General features: G+C 40.5%; 1 protein-coding gene across 1 annotated transcript; it reads left to right on the forward strand.

The window, feature by feature from the left end:
• Window positions 1-227: 227 nt before the first annotated feature.
• SLC10A2 (solute carrier family 10 member 2) lies at window positions 228-18,749 on the forward strand. The gene is made up of 6 exons (XM_022576657.2): window positions 228-659; window positions 7,339-7,457; window positions 11,650-11,738; window positions 12,933-13,108; window positions 15,777-15,934; window positions 18,474-18,749. Exons 1-6 carry the CDS (start codon window positions 283-285, stop codon window positions 18,629-18,631), a joined length of 1,077 nt encoding a protein of 358 aa, XP_022432365.1. The 5' UTR covers window positions 228-282; the 3' UTR covers window positions 18,632-18,749.
• Window positions 18,750-25,492: the final 6,743 nt, after the last annotated feature.

A 25,492-nucleotide genomic window follows, 5' to 3' on the forward strand; every position in this document is an offset into this window, starting at 1 on the left:
AATGATTAATTAGAATTCTCTGTCTGGACCAATAATTTGGCAGGACTTTTATGATTCATAATTTGTGCTGTGTTGTAAGGTTACCTCTCGAAACTGACATACTAGCATTTATTGTTTTTTATTGCCTCTCTGAGGTGGCTTTTGAAGGAGACACCAGGTGACATATGTTTAAAAAGGGTTTAAGAGTTTGATGCAGTTGGAGTAGACCGTACTCATCTAGTGAGGAGTAGAGGACAAGCGCTTCTGTGGACTCCTGTGAGAAGTTGAGCAGAAAAGCCAGCAATGAATCATTCAACGGTCTGTTTGGCCAACGCAACAGTTTGCGATGGCGCGTCCTGTGTGGTGCCAGAGGATGATTTCAACACCACTCTAAGTGTGGTCCTGAGCACGGTCTTAACCATCCTGTTGTCTCTGGTGATGTTCTCCATGGGATGCAATGTGGAAATCAAGAAATTCCTAGGGCACATAAAGCGGCCATGGGGCATATGTGTTGGCTTCCTCTGTCAGTTTGGAATCATGCCCCTCACAGGATTCATCCTCTCAGTGACCTTTGACATCCTCCCCATCCAAGCTGTAGTGGTGCTCATCATGGGATGCTGTCCGGGAGGAACCACCTCCAACATCTTGGCCTATTGGGTTGATGGCGACATGGACCTGAGGTAAGATATCTAAACCTCCCAGTACTGCAATCACATTGAATTAATCTTCTCAGAAGCCTATGGCATTGTGAATGGCCGTCTGATCTGCCATTGATCTAGGGTCCAGCTAAGAACTGAAACAGGAGACGAAACGCCTTGACTCGCCTTCCTATGCAGCTCCTTAGCTCTGCGAATTTAGGGGTTCTATTTTGTGTTTGTGTTTTAAAATCTAACTCAGTTAACAAGGAGTTGTATAATTGCTGTTTCTCTTTGGGAAAAGAGTCAAAGTTTTTCAGAAAAAGAAATCCTTTCCAAGCCACAAGCTGCAGCTGAGAAAGTTTTCCTTGTTGGTATCAGAAAAAAAGAAAAACAAGAAACACTTTCTTTGTGGTGATCAGGAGCTTTGAATGCAATCGTGAAACTAAGTTGTTCATTAAAAGTTAGACCCTAGGATGAGACAATGGCCAAGCACAGCCAGTTTTTTGGACAAGCTTTTTCTTGGTCTAAGGTGTAAGAAAGATTTTGTACATTTGCTTCACTTCTACTGGCATTAAACAAAAAAAAATAAAGAAAGAAAGAAAAAAGAAAACCTCTACAACAGCTTTTTTAAAATTATGCTTACCTTCCTATAAAATAAACAGAAAATGGTTTCTCTGCTTCCCACAGAGTAATCTAAATTGCAGTGCTTGCCCAATTCATCCTATGCCAGTCTGAACTAGCACTGGAAAAAAAAAAAAAAAAAACGAATAGGAATAAGACAAAGCAGTAATGCAAGGACACCAGGAATTTTAACGCTGCAAGTTGAATAGACAAATGTTTCTTTCCTTCCCTCACCATTCCTCATTTCCTGTGAAAGGTATGCCTTTCTGCAAACCTGCCAGGTGTCAGTGTAACGAGTGCTTATTAAATACTGTACAGTAGGCAATGGGCTCTGTGCATCACGTTATAACAGTCAGAAGCAAGAAGCTCATGTGTAAAAATGTCAGACTGGATTCCAGGTTGATCCAGTGCCTAGTGGGCAACTGGAAGCCTGCCACCTGAGCCCGGCTGGTGAGGATTTCTCCAGAAGCTTTAGAAAAGCCATACAAACGATATACCTTCATGTGACATCTCTCTCCCATAAGGAAATACCATCTCTTCCTTGCAATAGATTTTTTTTCTAAGGAAAGTCTTGTGAGGAGCAAAGGATGGCAAGTGCGCTTCAGGTTTAGTTAATCTGTGAACCACCCTATAGCGATAAGGCCTTGCTAGATTTCAACTTGGTGTGACCTGGGTGAAGGCACAGAGGTGAGAATTCTACAGGCAAGTTGAGGGGAGTGAACTGAACTGAATACAGGACTTTGCCACCAAACATCTTTTACATAATATTTGTAACTTTTTAAGAAAACAGAAGAGTCTTGTGCCTCCACGAAATGCCACACGTGTCATCATTCTGTAAGACAGAAAAGTGTGTGTGATGCTGAGTTGAGCAGCTACTGGGGCAGATTCCCTTCTGGGGGCTGAAACTGTAAAAACCTAACCTAAAAACTCTAAGTTACACTTTCCTGGGGTTTTAAGGAAATCTTATTTCTCTGTAAACAGGAGATGATTATGTAATCTTATCTCCCTCGCATAACAATTCCTGTAAGACATAAGAACCAGAATTAGAATTTGAAACCTTGGTGGAAAACCCCCAGCTGAATCAGTATAGGTGAATCCTTCAGCAAGTCCTCTAATGGGACACGTGGCATTGAATATTGTTAATTTTCATTCTAGAAAGTGTGCACTCCACAGATCTCCCTTGTCTTGTAAACAACACCAGCACACATCCAGTGCAGTCATCACCTCTCTAGCAACTTCACCTATCCGGAACTCAAACAAGACCCAGTGAAAGACTCTGCACACACAAAGTAAATCATTCTTCATCTCATAGACGTTCCTCACACAGCACCCACTTACTCTCCCGATTGTAAAGCTCTAAAACTTTTTCCCAGCACAGAGGATGAAAAACAAGAAGTAGGGTGGAGCAAATTGTTAGAAGGGGCAGGCCTATGTCCCACAGCAGCCAGTGGCCCCAAAAGCATGACTGCAAAGGAAAAGATCAAAATGCCTCCAAAGCGAAGAAGCTAAGTCAGAAAGCACAGCAGCTCTGCATCACTATTTTAGGGACAAACAGCTCTGTAAGCATATCACCCAGAAGACATCACCACATTTTAGTGGAACACGTAATAACGATAACCCATGATCACTGAAAGGACGTTAAATTATGCCTCTAGGAAGATGATGACCTTATGCATTGCACATGTTAGAGGAAAAACTGTTGAAATATTTCTTCAGAGCAAATTAAGAAAGTGACACCTCAGCTATCGGGAAACAGTTTTCCAACACTTTTTCTTCTTCTGGAGTGAGCAGTGGATAACTAAAGTCTCATGATCATTTATGTAGATACAATTCTATCTACCCTCTATATTTCCGATCCTGTCCTCTTGGAACTTTACCTCCTCCATTTCCACTTGAACTCTAGTTGAATTCTAGTTCCACTTGAATCTGCACTAGTTGAGCAGATACCATATAACACCGGCAAAACAACTCCATCTGGCTTTAACTTCCTGGATGTGGTTCCTGGGAGAAACCGAATCATCTCCCCTTCACGCTGTCATCTCTTCCCAAACCTGGGAAACCATTGCATTCTGCAGTCTCTGGTGACTTCAACACAAACACACACACACACACACACACACACACACACACACAAATAGCAAAAAAAGCAGACCTTACTAATGGAATCCTTGCTCATTGTAATACAGCAAGTAATATTTCAGCTCCTTCTTAGACCACTCCAGCCTAGAAAGTTGTGGGAATCTGATCCGTGAACAAGTATTTTCACCTATTCTAGCTCTGCCGTGGGCGCATTATGAACAAAATGTCCCAGGGAGAAATGAAGGTGGTGCTCTCAGGTGAATTTGCTGGTGGCCCACAGTTTGGGGAACAAACACAGAGACTTCCACCCCCTTGTGTCTTCTGTATACCCAAAGACTCCCCATTTTTTAATCTTTCCTTTCTTTAGCAATGGCCTCGGTCACACCACACAAGGATTTTCCTTTCTTTATTTTTTTAAATTTTTGTTGGAGTAGAGTTGATTTACAATGTTGTGTTAGTTTCAGGTGTACAGCAAAGTGAATCAGTTATACATACACATATATCCACTTCTTTTTCTTTGGATTCTCTTCCCATACAGAGTATTGAGTGGAGTTCCCTGTACTACACAGTAGGTCCCTATTAGTTACCTATTTTATATATACTCGTGTGGATATGTCAGTCCCAATCTTCCAATTTATCCCTCCCCAACCTCTTAACCCCTGGTAACCCTAAGTTTGTTTTCTACATCCATGACTCTACTTCTTTTTTATAAATAAGTTCATTTGAATCCTTTCTGGAGATTGTCATACTGAGCGAAGTAAGTCAGACACTGAAAGACGAGTATCATATGATATCGCTTATATATGGAACCCATTATCCTTTCTCTGACTTCTTCTTTGGGGAATCCCTGCCTATGCATCCTTTCTTCAGTTTCCCCCAGTTCCTTCACTGCTATGCACTGTCTACACTCCCTTTGATTATTTTCTAGATTTAAGAGTTTCTAAGTTTTCCTACTACAACCTTTGTTCTTTTGCCGAATGTTGTTATATTTTTCATCTTCCAACTTTGTGTTCACTGTTATTTTAGTTGTTCGAAATCCCTGACCCTCTGGCTTATCACAAATTCAAAGCAGTTCTTCCCATTTCAATGACACAAATGTCCAGCTCCTCTCTGATCTAAGAATTAATCCAACACTATTTGAATTCCCCTTTATTTTCCCTCAGAGGAACCAAGCTTTGTTTTGCTCTGCAGCATTTCTTTTTATTTACTAGCTAACATTTAGTGGACACTGTTAGGGGCCACTCACCGTATAAGTCCTCTAGGTGTATTTTAATCCTCAAACTAATCCTCTGAGGTTAGCACTATTATTTTCTGCCTTTAATAGATGATAAAATTAAGGCTCCTATCCTTGACAGAGGTCATAGTCAGTACACGTGAGAGTCAGAATCGGAATCCAGACCTATTCACTTAGCCCTGTCCGGACTCTTAACCTCTGTTCAACACTATTTCTATCAATCATCATGTCTCCGCCTTCTAGCCCCACCTGTATACACTTCTTTTGATCTTTCAAACTTGGTGTTTCACTTCTAATATGATTATAATCTTTGCATTCCTTATCACGGACTTCACCAAATTCCTCAACATTCACTGAATTCTCATTTATTGCTTCCAAAAAGAAAAAAGAAGGAAAACAATTCTCCCTGGCAATGAACAGGACTAAGGAAAGAATTTAAACCAAGAGATTTTTTTCTGATGTTTTCTCTTATTCCAATATAAATGCAGGGTATAGTGTTTCCATTGTTGACATCTTTGCTCTTTGTAGAACTTCAAATTTTTTATGTAAAATGATTTTTCCTTGCTAATTTTTTCTCCTACATTGTTCCTTAAAATCGTTTATCTGAGTTGGTTTTCATCTCATTTTGAGTGGCTCTGGCCATCTTGCCTCTTGCCTCTCTGCAGCATCTCATGGTCAATGTGGCCACTAAATCTAAACCACTCCCTTCTCCAACTCCGGTTTTGTCGCTTCTCGTGGGCTTTAAGAAACCATTCTTGCCAAACTCAAGCCAGGACACAACTTCATAAGTTGTCTTAGCAATGAGACAGAATTGAAGCTTTCAGAAGGAAATTTGAAAGAAAAACAAGGGGAGAAACAGACTTCCTTCTAACAGTTGTTCTCATGGTTTAAAACAAAAAATGGTCAGCCTTCTCTTCATTGTGATGCAGGTAATGAACACTGCCCCCTTCTCCACCCCCATCCCATCATCTCCACTCTGGAAAGCATATTGGATGCACTGGAATAAAAGTAATTTTATTATGGGGATAACTTTAAATCCATCCTAATTTATTTCTTTAAATAAAAGATGAAAAAGAGAATGGCAAAGGAAGAGAGGGGAAAATCAAACTCCAGGATCTTACTTATAAGTGGGACAAAGCACTATTCGTAACAAATTAACTTATTATTCTGGTGTGGAACTCTGCCTTTAGCATCCTATTGCATATCTAAATTAAGTTAACGTGTCACCATAACAGATCGAACTTCTTGGAAATGCTTTACATACATCCCCAGCACTGGTTATTGTTACACAATTTTAGCTCTACTAAGACAAGTATTTTTTTCTAAATCCTTTAAACATGTCTTAAGCGACTTCATTCTGGTTTTTAAAAAAATGATTATTATGCAAGGCAAGCCCCCTGATAAACACCGCCCCATCCTTCATTTTGCCAAAACTGCTTAGTTAGATGCAATGAAACGAGCTTCCTCACCTCCAGCTATTTTCCTTAGCAATGTGCAGGGTGGTTTGTGGTTTTGGGTTGTTTTTCCGGAGGGGAGGCAGGTGTTGTAAATAACTTAATATTTCCTTGAAGTCCACATATAATTCCTTTAAGAACTTACTACTCTGATAGTCTCAGTGCTACGGCTATTAGAGAAAGGGCCTTTCAGAAAAATCTCTCTAGCTTCCTGATTCTGTATTATGCTGAAACACAACACAGACATACACACACACACAATGGCTGGATAGGATTAGGGTTAGGGTTAGAGTTAACTGGCTTCTAATGAGCGCCTTGCGTTATTCTAAGTACTGGACTCACTGGGTCCCTTAGTCCTCACAGCCTATGAGGTAGCGATGATTATGATTTTTTTCATTTCACAGATAAGGAAACTGGCAAAGGGAACTCAAGTAAATTACCCATAGCCATAAACGTGGCCACGCCTGCTTCCAAGCCAGCCAGTGTCTGGCCCAGCCGTTTAAGGGCTCTGTTTCCCAGGAAGAGAATATGCCCCCATACACAGGGCACTTTTCAGGGACCAAAAGACCCGCTACCCAAAACCTCTCCTCCATCCGCTGCAGTAGTGCTAAAAATAGCATCACTCCATGCCCTCCACTCCAAAGCCAAAGTCCACTTGCTCAACCGTGTCCACTCGCTCAAACACTGATGCTTCAGGAGGAGCGCTACCAGACCCTGGCGCTACTGGGCACCATCTGCTAAATTTCTTAGCAGAACTAGAACCCAGGCCCACCCTGCCTGCTTGCATGTTTTCCTTGGTTTTTGAAGTCAGCTTCCTCTCCTTCTCTCAAGCTTCGGGCGTTAGGGGAATAATTTGTCTGCTTTAAGGAAAGACATTGAGGCTTCCTCCCTTGGACGTGCATTCTCCTCCAGGGGCCATGGAGGCCCGTCTCATCCCGAGCAGACACAGCAAAGCCCCTGATGTCTTGGCGGGTATAAATGTGTTTGCTGTTCTCTGATCGGAGGTTCGAAGGGTGGCATGTCCAAGCACCTTGTACCTTGTTTAACAACGAGTTTATACAGTCACAAAGTATCTTCTCTGATCCTTGAGAACCAATGGGGAGGGAGGGGTGGCACAAGACAAAGTAGAAAGACACGAAATACAGATCTCACCATCTTGCCCCCGGTGTGGCCCTGCACAGACCAGGGTACGTGTGTATTTCTGTCCATCGGACCGGATGGTGCTGCCAGCGGAGGGTCTTTGGCAGGACTTTCTAATCACGCACCGAAAAATGAAACCACCTCTCCCGTAGAAAACCCAGGTGGCTGTATCACCCTGCCCGTTTCCTTTCAGCATCAGCATGACCACATGCTCCACGCTGCTTGCCCTGGGGATGATGCCGCTGTGCCTCTTAATCTATACCAAAATGTGGGTCGACTCTGGGATAATCATAATTCCCTATGATAAAATAGGTAAGTCATTCCTCCACGAGATTGCTTAACCCGGCCCTCCTCCCCTCTGCTTGTCCCTGGGTAGATCCTCAGGCCAGGCTCAGACCCAGCTAGACCTTACTTCTCGCACCAGCAGTAGTTAGTGCCCAGTTAGGATTTCAGGACAAGTCTCGCCTGCGTTTGAATGAGGATTGGCCGAATGTGAATTCTAAAGCTTGACGTCGTGGGAGAACTGGTTTTGTCCTCCACTGAAATCACCAGGGAGGTGCTGACGGAATGGACCCCCGTGCACAGCCATCTGGACCTGAGGAGGCTGGGGCTGCCGATGCACAGGAGGCTCTGTCCTTCCCTTATCCCAGGGCGCAACTGGTCCAGGGTGCTCCGGAACACTCATATTGAACAAATACAAAAAGCATTCTATTTATGGTTTCAAAATAGGGCACCCAGTAAGCAATGGCCACGAGAACCCTCCACACATAAATAGTGAGTTCCATGAGAAACACACTATTTATAACCCTCCACTGGGAACCACGTCGTGATTCAGAAGTTGATCTACTGGCCCAGCTTGTGTACCAGGCCCTGGGAGTCAAATGTGCAAGTTATATCTCTGTCTCCACTCAGCTCCCAGATGGTCACCCCCAGTCCCAAAGGGCTTTATTTCCTGTTTCTGGGAGAACAAATATTGGTGGGAGGTTAAGTCATTGGTGGAACATGGGGTCAAGGGCAGGACAAGATAGTTCCTGGTCTACCCAAACCAAGCATCCGCTAGAACCACGGTCATCAAAGATGAGATGTAAGTGAACTAGTACCTCAGTACCAATGGCCAGCTACTTGACATGCTAAACAGTCTTTTTTCAGCTGACCTTGCAGACCAGTGTCTCCCTGATGGGCTGCCTCAAAGAGGTGCAGGGGTCCTGTGGAAGGGAACATGTGAGCAAAGACTGAACAGTGCCTCAGAAAGATGTTTGTAAACAGGATTCCTGTTGACATGGGAAGCTGGACTGGATGGCTTCCATTTCTAAGAAAAACTGTTTCTGTGATAAAAACATGATTCGGGTCTACACAACTGAGTTAGAACAAACTTTGGAACACTCATGGGGGACAATCTGTTTTGCAATATTTTCACACAGAATCTACTCTATTCCTACCATGGCCATTAGACATCCTCCCCACACATACAGAAAAGTGGTCCTTTTTGGCACACCTTGTTCAGTGTGGGATTTCTCCTCACGTGGTCCTTCTACAGACCCCAGGGAGCTCCTTCCTATCAGATGTCATCTCCTGCAAGCAGGCTTTAGGGTGACCCTGTACAGCCACCTGCCTGTGCCTCATGCTGCTCAACTCTCAGTCTGCTCCCTGGGAGGACACCTTCCTTCGAGGAAAAGAGCGCAGTTTGCTTGAGTGGTGTGCACTGTAGGCCTCTCATAGAATGTGTCTGCTGAATGAGGAGTTTTAATTCTATATTATTTGTTGTTGAAGAAAAAAATGTAAGCCTTAAAATAGTCTCCTCTTGATAGTCATTCCCTCCTGGAAAATGCCCCATGGCAATATTGGGAAATTCTAACTACAGTGTGAATGACTGATAGCACCTTCTTCAATGTGAATAAATTTTGAAAGGAAGAGAAAGTGAGTCATTAGTACCTGAAAGGAGGAAAAGGTCATCCTATGAGGCATAAAGGGCAAAAAGAAAAGAAAACAGAAAACAGAAGGGGAGAGAAATGAAGAGGAAAAGATAAAAAGTTTTAAAATGAGAGTTTGAAAAAACAAAAGTATTAACTCCGCTTAGTCACCATTTTGTCCTTGTCCTTTTTCCAACCTAACCTTCTTGCTACCCTTTAATGTAGAAAACACACAACCTGATTAATTCACAAGATGTTTTCGATACTTTTCAATGAGGCAATTAAGTAAGGCTCGGGGTATGTGCTTAATTTGTCCAAGATGACCAAGGAGCTGGAAATAAGCCTCAGCCTGCTCTCCACTCTGCTCCGTTGGCCAGCCTATTGGGCCCAGTTTCCGTACGGTGCTCATCATGTTCTGATGATTCAATAAACACCCCCTGAGCCCCTTCAGATGGTGACATCTGGATGGAGGAAGGAGGCACCTTGCGCAGCTGGTACCACTGCAAACACTGCAGAAAGCTCCCATGCCACCTCTTCCATCCCCTGCATGTCTAGGACCACAACCCGTGTATCCACTTTCCCATCTGATTCTCACAACAGCAACATGCATTAGACATAATTCTACCCACTTCACAAACGAGGAAACTGAGGCTGGGAGGCTTAAATGATTCACCTGGTTCTCACAGTTTGTGAATAAGGTTCAGCTCCGAGTCTGTCTGGCTCCAAGTTCTACCCCGTGACTCTGTTTCCCACTCGCTTTTCTTCTTTTTTCTTTGTCCCTTTCTTCCCTCCTGTACCTGCCGCGTAACCTTGATTACAGACCAAGCTATGGTTCAAACAGTGCAACTGTAAGCGATGCTCTCTCGTCTCAATGGACAGGCATTTGCCACAGAGAGCTCAGGCACGTGGGGAATAAGAAACACAAATCTCTAGGCCTCTGGAGAGTAAAGAATTCCAGGTGGGAGTCACACACTCTGAGTGGGATGAAGGGCAAAGAGTGTCTTTCCCAGCCAACTTTGAGTCCCGGAAAATCTTTATCCGGTCTCGTCTGGTCAAGAGGGGAAATGCAATTCTGCCATTATCTTTGGCCACTGGTCCTGCTTGCGTGTTTATCTGGTAGCCTTGGGCTGCCCCCAAGAGATTAAGACTCAGCAAAGAGGGGCCAAACACGGGCTGGGCTGCCTTTGCACAGATCCAACACATGACAAATACATTACCAAAACCTAGCCGCACTCACATTCCAATCACAGTATTGGCACCCAGATTTAAGCGACCGCAGTGCAACCAATTTGTATCAAGACGGCTTTCCTTTAAGGCCTACAAACATCCATTTAGGGAATAGTCTGGACACCCAGAGGAGGAAGTCTCCTCCCAAAGTAGCAGGATGTAAGGATACCCAAAGGGGATTCTTCTGCGGGCTCTAACCAGCACATCCATCAGTGACCTTTTTCATTTCCTTTATTCCACCATTTTCTCCTTACTCTTTCATCCCTAAATTTTTTTTTTTCTTTTTCTACTCTTGGTACCCTTAGCTATTACTTAATCCCATTGAGTAATTTCTGGGAAAAAGTAATTGCAGACCCTTATATCCCCAGGAGGGCCAGAAGGCTACAAAGACATTATGTCTTCATCACTATTATATTCATTCTAAATTGATATTTACAGCCCTGGAATCTAGAATCCATTTCCTAGTCCTAGTTCAATCTACTCCAATACCAAACAACAACCACTCTCAGAATTTCATTATTCAATTCCACTTTCTCCTACTACTTTAAAAGGATGTTTGAAAAAGAAACAGCCTGTGAGAAGTTAGAAGTTGTTTGGTGCCATATTATATAAAAGCAGCCATCGGACAAATGAGTGTTAAATAACATGGAGAAACAAACCACATGTCACAAGAACAGCAGTAAGTTTAACACAGAGAAACTGAAGTATGACTCTTTTATCTGGCTGGGTGAGCACATTCCTGCAAAGAATTATAATTACTTGAGAGGTCGACAAATATATTATCTCATGGAAAATTTAAAGCATGCTTTTTCAACCTATTCTTTCACTTCTCTGCTGCAGATCTGAATCACCCAAGTCAGTCTTAACCGGAAATCATTAGCCACAGGATGCCTGGAGAATTTTGAACTTTTTTTCTTTTATTTCTACTACCGTGAAGTAACAGACAGATGTTAAATATCATCTTTGTACACCCCAAGAATACACACACACACACACACACACACATACTTTGAAAAGGTATTTTTCCTAGGATATCAAGATCCCAAGGCCACATAAGCCAAGATTCTGACAAACTGAAACTAAAAGATATTGATTGGCAGTATAAAGAACTCTAAAAAAAATTAATCCAGGATTTAGGGAAAGGACTTATATCATCAATATTATCAATCTTCCACCAGAAATACTGAATTATTTACTGGAGTAGGTAAAGAAGTAGAGTTTGGGGGGTGGGTTGTTTTTTAAATGATTTAGTGTATTCAGGAAGGGAGCCTGATCTACCTCCTAAACGTTTTTTGGGGCCGCTTACTCTTGTTTTGCTCTTTCCTGTGCTGTATTCTGTTAATCAAATTGCCCTCTGTCACCTTCAGGTATATCTTTGGTGGCTCTTATTGTTCCTGTTTCCATTGGAATGTTTGTTAATCACAGATGGCCCGATAAAGCCAAGATCATACTTAAGGTAAGTGTGCCATGCCACAGGCAGCATGGTCAAGTGCCCCAGAGTGTGCACTGCAGCGATGGGTCTCTCCATCTACTGAACTGGTTTTTCTCACTGTATTATAAAGCCCCTTCTAGAGGGTCTTAAAGTTATTAGACATGCAGCCCACTCTTCTAGAACACCCTTGAACCTAGGGGTAAGACAGGAATTGTCTTACCACAACCACAGGGCAAGTTTCTATCCACGCTTTGAGATTCCCAATTCAAACTTTACCTCTTGGTTTTATTCTACTCTGTACACTGACGGCACTTTGCTTTTATCTCTGTTATGTGGGTTTGTATTATAAAATATATCTAGACAGCTGTCTTAGAAAAGAAATCGTATCTTTCTTATCCCTGTATCTATATGGCCAGTTCTGTACCTGGCAATTGGTAGATTTTACATACACATTTATACATACATAAAAATAATAATATATAACTATATATATATATGATGATATACATAATTAGCAACAATTCATTCCCTTTTACCAACTATATTCTAGCCACCTGATGGAGATAGACAATATAGATGATACAGACAAATATAGACATGGATAGATTCCACTTCTCATGGGGGCAAAATAAGGCACTTGGTGTCCTCTGTTTCTCCGGACCAGAAAAAAAAATGTTAACATCCCCGATTTTTTTTTAATGTGAAAAGGAGAAAGCAATAACAGTGTTTTGTTTGTCCATGCCTTTTTAACTTTTATAGAATTTTATCTCCATTTTCTCATTATCATAACAATCATAAAATGTGACTCAGGTAAGATTTCATCCTCAATTACAGATGAAACATCTAAGACTCAGAGAGGTTTCATGATTGACCTAAGGAAGGCAGGCAGGAGGACTTGAATCTGGAAGCCAGCTCTTCTAGTTCTTATTGGAGTGGGTTTTCTTCCTCTCTGACAAGGATAATTTGCAACTAGAACATCTTCTTCAGGCTGAGTACGGACTCTCAATTGGTCCTGTTAATCTTCTTAAAGATTAAACCGTGGGAAAAGCCCCAGCATTTCTGGTGGGTCTACCGCGGCCGTCAGGCAAGGGTAACACAGAAAGGTCACTTATTCTCACTTTCCCAGAGAGAAAGAGATGCTTAGGCTTCTTCTCTGACAAGAATATTTGCATTTGCATTGCCTCACGATTGCTGCATCTGCTTGTGTCTTTCTTGCAGGTTGGGTCCATCACAGGCGTCTTGCTTATTGTGCTCATAGCTGTGGTCGGAGGAGTACTGTACCAGAGTGCCTGGATCATTGAGCCCAAACTCTGGGTTATAGGAACCCTATTTCCCTTGGCCGGTTACTCCCTAGGGTTTTTTCTGGCCAGAATAGCTGGTCAGTCCTGGCACAGGTATGGTGTTTTGGTAAATCAGACTAGGAATCTGCTTCTGTAATAGCTGCTGTATTTGTTTGCTAGGGCTGCTGTAACAAAGCACCACAGACAGTGGCTTAAACAACAGAAATGTGTCTCCCAGTTCTGGAGGCTAGATGTCCAAAATCAATGTCAGCAGGATTGGCCCTTTTGGAGGGATAAAGGGGATCCGTTCCAGCCTCTCTCCTTGGCTAGTAGATGACCATCTTCTAGCTATTTCTCTCCACATTGCCTTCCTTCTGCGCATGTCTCTGTGTCCAAACTTCCCCTTTTTATAAGGACACCAGTCATATTGAATTAGGGTGCATCTGAATCACCTTGTCTTAACTAATCGTATCTTTAGTGACCCTATTTCCAAACAAGGGCACAATCTGAGGTACTGAGGGTTAGGACTTCAGCATATGCATTTGGGAAAATACAATTCAACCTACAACAGCTGTACATACTGATGCAGATTCAAAGTTTCTCACCTGTAATAACATTACCCTATTTCTGAATACATCATTCTATACAGACTCATTCATCCCTAAATTATGCAAGTCCCCCAGAAAGGAAACACTGACTGCCTCTGTTTCTGTTCAGATCCTCCTGGACCATTCCCCCTAGGTGCAAGTTGGCCTCTTCCATTGTCACGCGTCCTTATTCTCCAAACAAAGTGACTTCAACCGAAGCACCCAGGTTGGCCTTGTGATCCACAAGGGTTCCTCAGGCCAGAAACAGGATGCACTCATGATCCACAAAGTGCTGGATATTAGAACTTGTTTTAGCATGTATGGGCTTTCCTCTCCGACTAGAGCATCAGAATCAATAGGCAGAGAGAAAAGCAGGTGTCGGAGCTGGTACGTGTATGAGGTCAGGGACAAGGTGAGAGGTACTGGACAAGGGAAAGGGTGTGATGTGAGTCAGGCTGACCCACCACTCACCCACGGTGGAACCCCACGCCAGGCACTTACTCTTCCTTTGATTTTCTCATCTGTAGAATGGGGCCAGTAATGCCCACCTTGCAGATTTTTGATCAAGATTTAAACAGAAGAACAAAACCAATTTAACAATAAAACAACTATAACAAATACTCTCCCTTGAGTGTTTTCTCAGCCTCTGCTCTGTGCTCTGCTCTGTTACCAAGGACATAATTAAAAAGAGTGACACGAACCCCCTCTGCCATTTATGGAACATTAATATAAATGAGCCTGCTCCTTTCAGATATATTTTTTAATTTTTATATATATATTATATATATATATACACACACATATACATATATATATCTGCTTTCAATGTGTATATATTTATTCAACATTTAATTTTATTTTATAAAGAAATATTTAATCAATATTGTATTTAGTAAGGATATATTGCTTATTAATAAATGCTATCCATATACTAAATATAATATAAATAATCTCTGTGTATATATGCACATATAGAAATAGATGACACAGATACTTCCACTGCTCAGAGGGCAAAATAAGCTAATTGGTGTTCCTTGTTCCTCTGGACAAGAAAATATTATAATCCCCAATTTTTTTAATTTGAAAAGGAGAAAACAGTAACAGCGGCTTCGTTTACATAAAGCTTTTTAACTTTTGTAGAGGTTTATGTCCATTTTCTCATTATCATAACGATCATAAGGGTGACTAGAGCAAGATTTTATCTATGTATATGTAGAGAAAAAGTGATAAAACATTTATTTATATTATAATGTATTATCTAATAATATGTTAATGAGTTACATATTTAATATAAATAAAACTATATAGTGAATAAATACATACATTAAAAACAGATATATGTATACGCACATACATATGTACTTGTTCTCATATCTGCTTTTTTTCCGGAGTAAATATTTTTTTAAATTGAGGCTTAATTGACAATGTTGTGTTAGATTCAAGTGTACAGCAAAGTGATCGTTATACACATATGCATATTATTTTTCAGATTATTTTCCTTTATAGGTTATTACGAGATATTGAATATAGCTTCCTGTTCTAGACAGTAGGTCCCCTTGCTTTTCACCTATTTTATATATAGTTTGTGTATCTATTAATCCCAAACTCCTAATTTATCCCTCCCCGCACCCCCGCTATCCCCTTTGGTAAGGGTAAGCTTTCTACGTTCATATCTGCTTTTTTTTTTTTTTTTTAAACATCTTTATTGGAGTATAATTGCTTTACATTGGTGTGTTAGTTTCTGCTTTGTAACAAAGTGAATCAGTTATACATATGTTCCCATATCTCTTCCCTCTTGCGTCTCCCTCCCTCCCACCCTCCCTATCCCACCCCTCTAGGTGGTCACAAAGCACCGAGCTGATCTCCCTGTGCTGTGCGGCTGCTTCCCACTAGCTATCTATTTTACATTTGGGAGTGTATATATGTCCATGCCACTCTCTCGCTTTGTCACAGCTTACCCTTCCCCCCTCCCCATATCCTCAAGTCCATTCTCTAGTAGGTCTGTGTCTTTATTCCTGTCTTACCCCTAGGTTCTTCATGTCTGTCATACAGAGTGAACTAAGTCAGAAGGAGAAAGACAAATACCATATGCTAACACATACATATCTGCTTTTAATGTTATACAATAACAAAGCAAAACAAGTACACCCCAAACAAACCAATGAAAACACAGGTTCTCGGAACATTTCTTTCAGGTGCCGAACAGTTGCTTTGGAAACAGGGATGCAGAATACACAGCTGTGCTCCACCATCGTCCAGCTCTCCTTCACTACCGAGGAGCTCAACCTCATATTCACCTTCCCACTCATCTACAGCATCTTCCAGCTCATCATGGCAGCAATATCCTTAGCACGTAAGGAACACTGATCATCACATTTCATTGTGATGTGCTTCTTTGAGAAATCCTGGAGTTGCTAGTATGGCATTTTTTAATTCCCTTTTTCTGGCAGTGAAATCAACAGGTGGGAAAGGCCACCGATAATATTATCACAACTTCCCGACTGCTGATGAAAAAAATTATAATCTTACCAAAACGTTCTAGTAAAGGGTATTTTTAAGTGAAAAGTAAGGGAGGTTGATTCTCTCCACTGACTTTCTTTTTCTCAGTAATTAAGGAGCATATTAACCTGTTAGGACCATTTTATAGTGTGCCTTCCTACCTGCTTCCAGGAACCCTGAACTGGTCATTTTTCTCAAATCATCATCTTGATATGCTTAGTATATATGTAGGATATTTATCAGAAAATTAGTATACAAGGGATGTTTATCAGGCTAAGTTATATTGGAAGACATGTATGTATGTGCATATATGTGTGTATATATATATATATTTTTTTATAATAACCATACAATTGAAATAGTTGAAGCAAACATGTTCTTTATTTCAAGTACTAAGAATAGCCAACTTGATTTTTAATTTCACTCTAATGTAGCATATAGCTTTGATCCATTAGCCCCTGCCACCTGCTGGCTTTCACCTACTTGAAACTTTTCTATATATTTTGTTTTCTAAGGACTGGTCATATTTGACCTTTATTTTCAAATTCTGGGGATTTTTTTGGGGGGGTTGGTTTAATAAAGAAACTTCCTCTTAAAGCTTAGTGGCATTTTAATGAGGATTGTATAGTGAAAGTGAATGAAAAAATAATGTGACTCTTAAGTGATACAATGACCAGAGGTACACTTTTGTATAGGCTGAGGTTTGGTTTTTCACTTAGCTCCAACAGATGTTTAACTGGCCCATAGGAGTTAACCACTCTCTGTGCTATCATCTTGAATGTCATTCTCGAAGCAGAGTTGTCCTTTCCAGTACAGGACCCTCTGGACCCATTAGAAACTTTCCACTGACTTATCACTGGCACAGGAGGGAGGGCTCCATGGCCTAATTACCTTGTTTACCTGTATGATGGAGATGTACCAAGTTTGGTACACTGTGGGATTTTCCCAAATAATACTAGTGGTGTCTACTAGCCAAACCAGAGAAAGTAGATTGGTGATAGGACAATTACATAGATTTACTAGTTAAATAACTAATTCAAAAGGGATTAGTAGGTAAGCTAATGGAAAAGTGGGCAATAGTATTGCTCTTGTATTTTCCCACAGTTTTAGCAGCAAGAATGAAAACAAGGATATGCAATGCCTGGAAACATATTTTGGTGTAAGGATTAGAAGTCTAAATACTTTGGGGGACAAGAAAAGGAAAGAAGGAAGGGAAGAAGGAAGGGAGGGAAATAAATAGTTTGGTTAAATAAAATCAGTGATAAGTTGAGGGATTCCTGGCTCAAAACAGTTTATAATAAAAGTGTTGGGATATTGTAATTAACCACAAGCTCAAATCAATAGAGTCAATAGCTCAGTGGCTTCAAAACTAATATATTAGTAGAAGGGCAGAGACCAACCAAGGGGATATTGACCTTGACATATTAAGACCTTGGAAGCAGGCTATTGTCTCTCTCAGCTGTGTATCATCACAAGAGTTACTGTTTACTGAGCACTTACTACTCTCGCAGGGCTGTGCTAGGCCCTTTACCATTTTATCTCACAATTGCTCTATGAGATAGACAGTATTATTATACCAATTTTAAGTGTGAAGTATTGGAAACTGAAGGTGCCGATAAATAATACTTTCTTTTCCCCTGTAGACTTTGGAACCAGATGAGAAGTAGAAGAAAAAAGAATCAGATATTTAGATAACAAAATAGCACTTTTATTATAGATAAAGCTTAATTAAAAAATATGGCTCAAAACAACGACCACATGGGCTTGGTAATACCGTCCCTCTCCACTGCTTCCTACATGTGCATTTAGCACACGCATACACACATCAACTGCAGGCCAGTCTGTCCAGGTGTGAGCTGACCACAAATATATGCTGAGAAATGGCTGTCACCAGGAACTAGCAGCTTCATGGAAGAAAGGAAGGCTGATCACCCATCAGCCAAGGCTCCCCCATCATAGGAAAGAGAGAGTGAAGGCTGAGAGAGAGTTATTCCAGCTCAAGTCCTCCAACACAGACCAGTAGACCAAGGTCCTGACAACACCCCTTAGCTTGTAGCATATTATTGAGGACTAGTGCATAACTGGGAGACAGTAGGGACAGAATAAACGTTTGCTGCTGTTGTTATTGGTGAGTACCACCTGCAGGGCTGATGCCTGCAGAAATCAGGTGAGCAAATAGCCCTTAACTGTGTGCTAGGTCCTTCTGAAGTGCAGTCACCCCTCCTACCATGAGCGATCATGGAACTAAGAATGGTGATCACGCTCTCTAAGTAGCCTCCAGCCCACAGAAAATGCCAACTTCTTTTTGAGACATAGATTATAATCACTGTCCAAAGTAAGTTTGTAACTTATTATTATGAAATTTGCTTAACCTGCTGTGTATTGTTTTCTAGTCTATGTAGCATACAAGAAATATTACAGAAAAAACAATATGGAACTTCCAGAGGGCAAAGGCAATGAACCAGTCCCTGAGTCATCATTCCAAAAGGAGAATGAAGGATTTCAACCAGATGAAAAGCACACAACAGTGGACCAAAAGGAAACATTCTAAAGAACACGCATCAGCTACAACAATATTTAATTATTTGTTTTGATGGGATATTTGGCAGAAAAAACGTTAAGGAGAAAATTTAAGTTTGAATTGAATTCATGTATTGGTTTTGGTACCATGTGACTGGTGGTCCAAATCCTTAATGTGACAAATATTTATACATATATACATATATATATATATATATATATTCTGTCTCTGAATATGCCCCCAAAATATCCTCAAACCTCAGACTAAACCCAACATAAGAAACACTGAGAATTTAATAACCAAATTAGAATCAAGCCCATAACTCGTCAAGGGTTTTGTATAAGCATTGCTCTGACGTGGGAGTCCAATGATGCCCACTTGACTTTTTTAGGAAAAACAGAATTCTTTCAAATGGCTTGAATTTGGCAGCTCTTCAAGCCCTGGAGAGAGACTTCCTCTAGGCTTGCCTGTGTGACACTGGCTACTATTACAGCTATTTGGTTCATACGAAGCTCCCACAGTAGGCAACATAGAGCAGGGAGGTGGTGGAAGACACAAAGACAGAAGTATTGACAGAAACTCGACTGCTCTAGTGGGTGAACTCCATTCCATGGGAAATACATGGAAAAGCACAGATAACAGAAACTTGCTTGCAATGCAAGACGAGAGTCAATTAGGTGTGCAGAAGTAGCGGGTAAGAATGAAGTCAGGGGGCCATGCGGGAAGTGAGTAAGTATTAAACAGTGTTTCAGGAAGAAGAGGACAAGCCCAGGGCCCAGACATGGGAAGAGCATCACCAAGTGAGTCCCTGGGATTCTGTGAGCCAGTCTAACAGGAGGAAGCAAAGAGGATTTGGCCAATGGCTGCAGAGTCTCATGGCAACAGGGAAGCAGCTGGCCGACAGTTGGGTGTCTCCATTACGGGGCTAATTTAATCTCCTTTCCCTCATTCCACAGCAAGATGTGGTACCTCCTTAATTCAGTTCAGAGTGGTCTAGTTCCATTTGCTATTCGGACATTTTCACTAACTCACCCATTCCCTTTCCAATGCGTTGGTTTCCAAGGGCCTTTTGCACTTGGTTGGTGTGAGTTCAGGTCCAGCTGGTGCCCCTCAACATTACAGGAACATGAATATCAGCTCTAAACTTAGTTCTTCCAATACCGAGGGGGAGGGATTCTGCTTTTAAATGTTGTAGCATTTATGCCTTTTTATACCACGTTCATATTTACAATTGAATAAGGCCTCTATATTTTTTCATCATTAGACAAATATATTAAAAGGAACTGAGGATTTTTTAAAGGCTAGTAGAGAGGTGGTACCGATCTTCCTACTAGGGAGGGTCAAAGACTATGCTTCCAACAGTGCAAAAGGAAGATTTTTCAATCTATCTGTCAAGTCCCTCCTATACTTTCCTCACCAAATGGAAAACAGGCAGGTTCATTAAAGGCACACTGTGAATTCATATCATAATTTCAAGACACCCAAAGTCCAGGGCCTGGATGCCAACAGCTGCAGCAAGCAGCTTTTTCCTCCCTGTTGATCCAGATACGTAAGTCAAACAGAATCTGGCTCGCTTATACAATGTGGTATCTTGTGAGCGTTTTTTTTTTTTTCCTAATGTGCTAGAGGGAAGAAAAATAGATGAGCTTTTTCAAATGAAAACTCTCTATTTTTAAATGAGTTTGAAAAGCTGATTAAATTATGTATTTTATTGCCTCTGTGAGTATCCTATTAAATGAATATTTTATTTTAAAGGCTTGAATAAATGAAAATAATTTTTGTAATGGTTGGTCTATTTGGGTCTTTTTGACAACTGTCAAAATGTCTTCACTCTTCAGTTCAAGAGATATAAATAAGGTGAATATTTTTAAATGTTAAATTGCTTTTTGAAAGGTGCCTGAAAGAAACTCTTAATTAAATACTCTAATAATTAGGTCTCCCACTGATACAGACTGAGGTGGTCCCCAAGAAAATCATACTGGGGGAACATTAATCAAATATTCTTAAAGACAATGTGACGATACCTGATTTTAAATAATGGTAAAAGTATTATATGTACTTATAAGGCCATCACCGCCTTCTATGAAAATATATATATATAGAGAGAGAGAGAGAGAGACAGAGACAGACAGAGAGAGAGATGCAGAGATACAGAGAGACAGAGATACTTCAATTATGGTCCTGGTGCATTAAAATCTCTCATTAAAAAGAAGAAGAAATTCAGGTTATGAACCTCATTTGACTACTCAAAGACATCACTCCGTTCTCCATCTAGGAAACTCTCACTCTCTTCCAGAAGGAAACAACTTATCTTTCTGGGAATATTTGGCATCCCATTGCCTATTAAGCCTTTATTTCTCAAAAACCACATTAGCTTAGAACAAGGGTCTTCAGGTCTGTGGTATGGATATTCCCAGTTCATGAAATTTCCCAGGAGTCTGCAGGCACGGAGGGGAAGCAGGTCCCATTTCTTCAACCTGCATACATACACTTTCCCAAAACTACCCTGCTTAAATGCCCCAATGCTTGAGATGTTCTCCCTTTCTACCTCCTCCTTCCTGGCAAGACGCTCCCCCTTGAAAAAGGAAAGCCTTATTCTCACCAGTCCTCATCTTACTGTGGTGCATCGGCCCAGGGTAGAAGAATTTTGAACACAAACTAAAGGAACAATTCAGAATACTAGTGTCTAAGAAAGGCTTCTCATCTTTCTCAATTTTTAGAAACATTGACAGAAGACACTTTTTTTTCATCCAAGAGATGACAAACTTATGGCAAATATCCGAACTTTATCTATCTATCTTGAAGTTGGAATTCAAATGTGAGGGGATTGACACAGGGACCCATACTGATGTTATTTGTTAGAATTGAAGTCAAACATTTTTTTTCTGACAGAAAGTGTGATTTAGCTAATTGGTTTGACAACGGCCCTTGCCTTGCCTGTTAGGAAACTCGAAGGGCATTTTTCCATGAATTAGATGAGCAAAATCTGTAGCACCAGGGTTTTAAAAAATATAGTTAAAAATGTGATAATGTAAAAAGTACATTACAAAATGATTAATCTAGAATATATAAAGACTCTTACAATCCAATAATAAGAAGGAAAAGGACGATTAAAAATGAGCAAAAATTCTGAACAGATTCTTGAGCAAAGCAATAAAGCAAATAAGCACGTGGCCATGGCAAACAAATACATGAAAGGATGCTCAACACCATGAAGAGTCAGATAACTTCAAATCAAAACCACAATGAGGCACCGCTGCATCCCAATAAAATCGCTAAAATTTAAAGATTACTGATGATAGCAAGTATTGCTGAGGATATAAACACTCAGAGATTGCTGGCGGTAGGGTCGCTTCAAAACCAATTTGCAGTGTTTTATAAAGCTAAACACACACTAACTGTGTAACTCAGCAATCTCACTCCTAGGTTTTCATCCAGATACTAGAAGTAAAACATAGTAACAGAAAGATAAGAGGCCCGAAACCTGTAGGAGGCATGGACTGAGACAGGAATGAGGGAACATTTTTGGTGGCGGAGATGCTCTATATCATGATGGTGGTGGTTATACAACCTTAAAACATTTGTCAAAATGCACGGAACTGTACACGTAAAACTGGTGAATTGTATTCTATGTAAATTACACCATTAATAAAACTGATTAGAAATGTTATTGGTCAAGATGAAGCAGGTAAACTTATTCCATTCCCAATCCTGTCTGAGAATACTGAGTTAAATTTGAAGCCCGTAAGTGAAAGAGTAATAGGCTCTAAGAGCTATTCGATAGGGCTAGTCAAGCTTTCTGCAGTCTATTTCCTAGGAATTGAAACAGTGAATAGCGCAAGTTCCAGAGACATTTTGAAAACCAGGTATTTCCAATTCTTTGCTTTCAACAAAACTGAGAGGTTCTGGTCAAGTTGTCAATCTTGCATAGTTTCCTTGATAGACCGCTGTGATTTCTTTGGCAGGTAACTTGGAAGGAGTTCAGATTCGAGGCACAATAATACATACCAAAGTCCTTTCACTGTTGTCTCTCTCTTTATGTGAAACAAGGTTGATGAGCACTTAAATCCATTTCTTTTAAATTTTTTTTTTTAAAAAGGAGCAAAGTGGATGCTGAACCCTATCTCAGTCTAACAATAACAACAAAAGTTTACCTGGTGCCATTGTGTTCCAGGTTTTCTTTAACTTCCATACTACGTGAACTGATTTCGTCTTCACAGCAATCCTATGGCACAAGTAATATTTTCTCCCTTTTACAGAAGAGGAAATTTAGGCACAGAGAGTTCAGTAACTTTCTCAATATCATACAGCTGGCAAGTGGCAAAACTTGAACTCAAGAAACCCAGCTCCACATTCTGTGCTGCTGACCACATTGCTAACCTACAACATATTCATCCACAGGTACATGGAATCTCACAGTTTTCACAAATTCTTTAGATTAGAATAATACTCTTCAGTGGAAATGAAATTAAAATATAAATTCAAGTAGAAAGAAAAACAATGTGAAATTCCCAAATATGAACGCAGAACTTGTCCATATTTTTTTCCTTTTTAAACAGCTTAATTGAGATATAATTTATTTACCATACAATTCATCCATTTAAAATATACAGTTTTATGATTTTTACTATATTTACAGACCAGTGAAGTTATCTCCATATTTTGAAACAATTTCACCACTTCAAAAATAAACATTATGCATTTTATCTGTCACCCACCTATTCCTTCATCCCTCCCAGCCATAAGCAAACGCTTAATCTACTTTTTTGTCTCCATAGATTTCCTTATTCTAGATTTTCATATGAATTAAGTCAGGTAATATTTAGATTTTTTATGATGGTTTCCTTTCACTTAGCATAATGTTTTCAAGGTTTATCCAACCTTCCACATATACCAATACTTTGTTCCTTTTTAATGGCCAGATAATATTCTATTGCATGGATACCCAAAATTTTATTTATCCAGTCATTTGGTTGAATGAAGGATAGAATGAATGAATGAATGAAGGCAGAACTTGTCCATATTTTTTTTAATTGACAATGGGTATCATGCCTATGATGTATGCAAATTCCACTGGATACATTTAAAAGTGATGTAACAAGTTAATTTAAAAAGTTCAGTATTTACAAAATTGTGTTTGCAACTATAGTCAGAAATTGAATTTGTAATTATTTAATCTTATGATGACAAATGGCAAATAGCACCTAAAGATGTATAAGGTATTCATAGGTTTTAAAAGTTATTTGGGGGGTATGAAATCTAGTTTTCTTTTTTTTAATTCTAGTGTTCTAGCCGTCTATTAACTTGCTGAGTATTGCATTTAAAAGCCTGGTCAGTGTTACAGAGGTGGTAGGGGAAGCTGAAGAAAGATCGTTTTTTCTGCAAATAAAATAATACAGACACAAACACACACACACACGCACACACACATATAGTGCAAGAAGTAATAAAAAAGATAGTATCATTATTCAAAATTAAAATAGTGGCTTGGGATGTTTAAACACAAAGATTACTTGCATGTTGGACCAGCAGGGTTTTCAGCTGACTTATTTTTGTTCATTCATTATATTGAATTATATTGATGTTCACTTCATTATAAAAGTTCTTAAGTCACCATAGTTACATCATTCTCAAACCAGGAGAATTTAAAAGAATAGCTTTTCAAAAATAACAAATATGATTCAGTCCTTCTGCTACTGTGGATTTAATGACTTTTTTGCAAGTAGTCTCTTGGAACTAAGGAACGTTATAATGGCTACTCAATGTCTATCCTTTAAAGGAATCAGTAAGGACAATACAGATATTCATTAAGGACAAAATGAAACAGCAAGGTGGACAGGGTTATGAAATAACGTTAAGTAAAAAAATAAATTAGTATTTAATTATCTTTACACTGAAGTACATGCAAATGATACGGGTCAAAAGGAAAATGGAAACATGAAAACTGTTTAAGGAAATGGAAGTGAGAGATGATTCTTCAGTATATTTCTTTATTAGTATATAATATGTGAGAACCAGATAAACTCAAGAGGGAAAGAAAGAAACATTAAGAATCGCCTCGACGGATAACCTAGGTTCGCACATGTCAATATACGGATCTGGGTGAATGTGGCTGGAGGGGGAGAAATACACGCCTCTACTGGTTTTAACATCTTCTGCCGCCTGTGTCTTTTCTCTTCCCAGCAGGTCCCCATAAGTCTCTGTTCCTAACCAGTGGAGCACAGGCTCTCCAGGTATGGCCAACACTATCGTCTGGTTAACCCAACACCCATTTCCGATTCCCTTCTCCCATCCACCCCCTCAACTAAAAACTCACGCTCCCACTTTTTTTTTTTTTTTTTTTTTTTTGCGGTACGCGGGCCTCTCACTGTTGTGGTCTCTCCCGTTGCGGAGCACAGGCTCCGGACGCGCAGGCTCAGCGGCCAGGGCTCACGGGCCCAGCCGCTCCGCGGCATGTGGGATCTTCCCGGACCGGGGCACGAACCCGCGTCCCCTGCATCGGCAGGCGGACTCCCAACCACTGCGCCACCAGGGAAGCCCCGCTCCCACTTTTATTTGCAGCTAGGTGGCCATATGCCACAGTTCTAGACAATTACATGTCAGCAGAAATGTCCAGGGAGATTGTGGTAAAGCCTCTGGTAATTTTTTGTTGATGTTGCTGTGAGGTAGCAGATGCATGCTCCTTCTTCTACATCCTTCTGCCTTCAAGACAAATGGGTGCCTGATGCCACTCTAGTGACTAGGAGGGAACAAACAGGGGCCCGCACAGACACCAGCCCTAGGACCGCTGAGCCACTGAACCAATGCCACCATCCACCTGCCTCCGGACTTACTGATATCTGAGAAGAATAAAACCTACTTTTTAAAGCTGCTGTTACCCTGACATATTAT

This window comes from Delphinapterus leucas, chromosome 18, assembly GCF_059928025.1.
Source record: "Delphinapterus leucas isolate spDelLeu-1000000601 "Yukka" chromosome 18, BTC_Dleu_Yukka2, whole genome shotgun sequence".
NCBI lineage: Eukaryota > Metazoa > Chordata > Mammalia > Artiodactyla > Monodontidae > Delphinapterus > Delphinapterus leucas.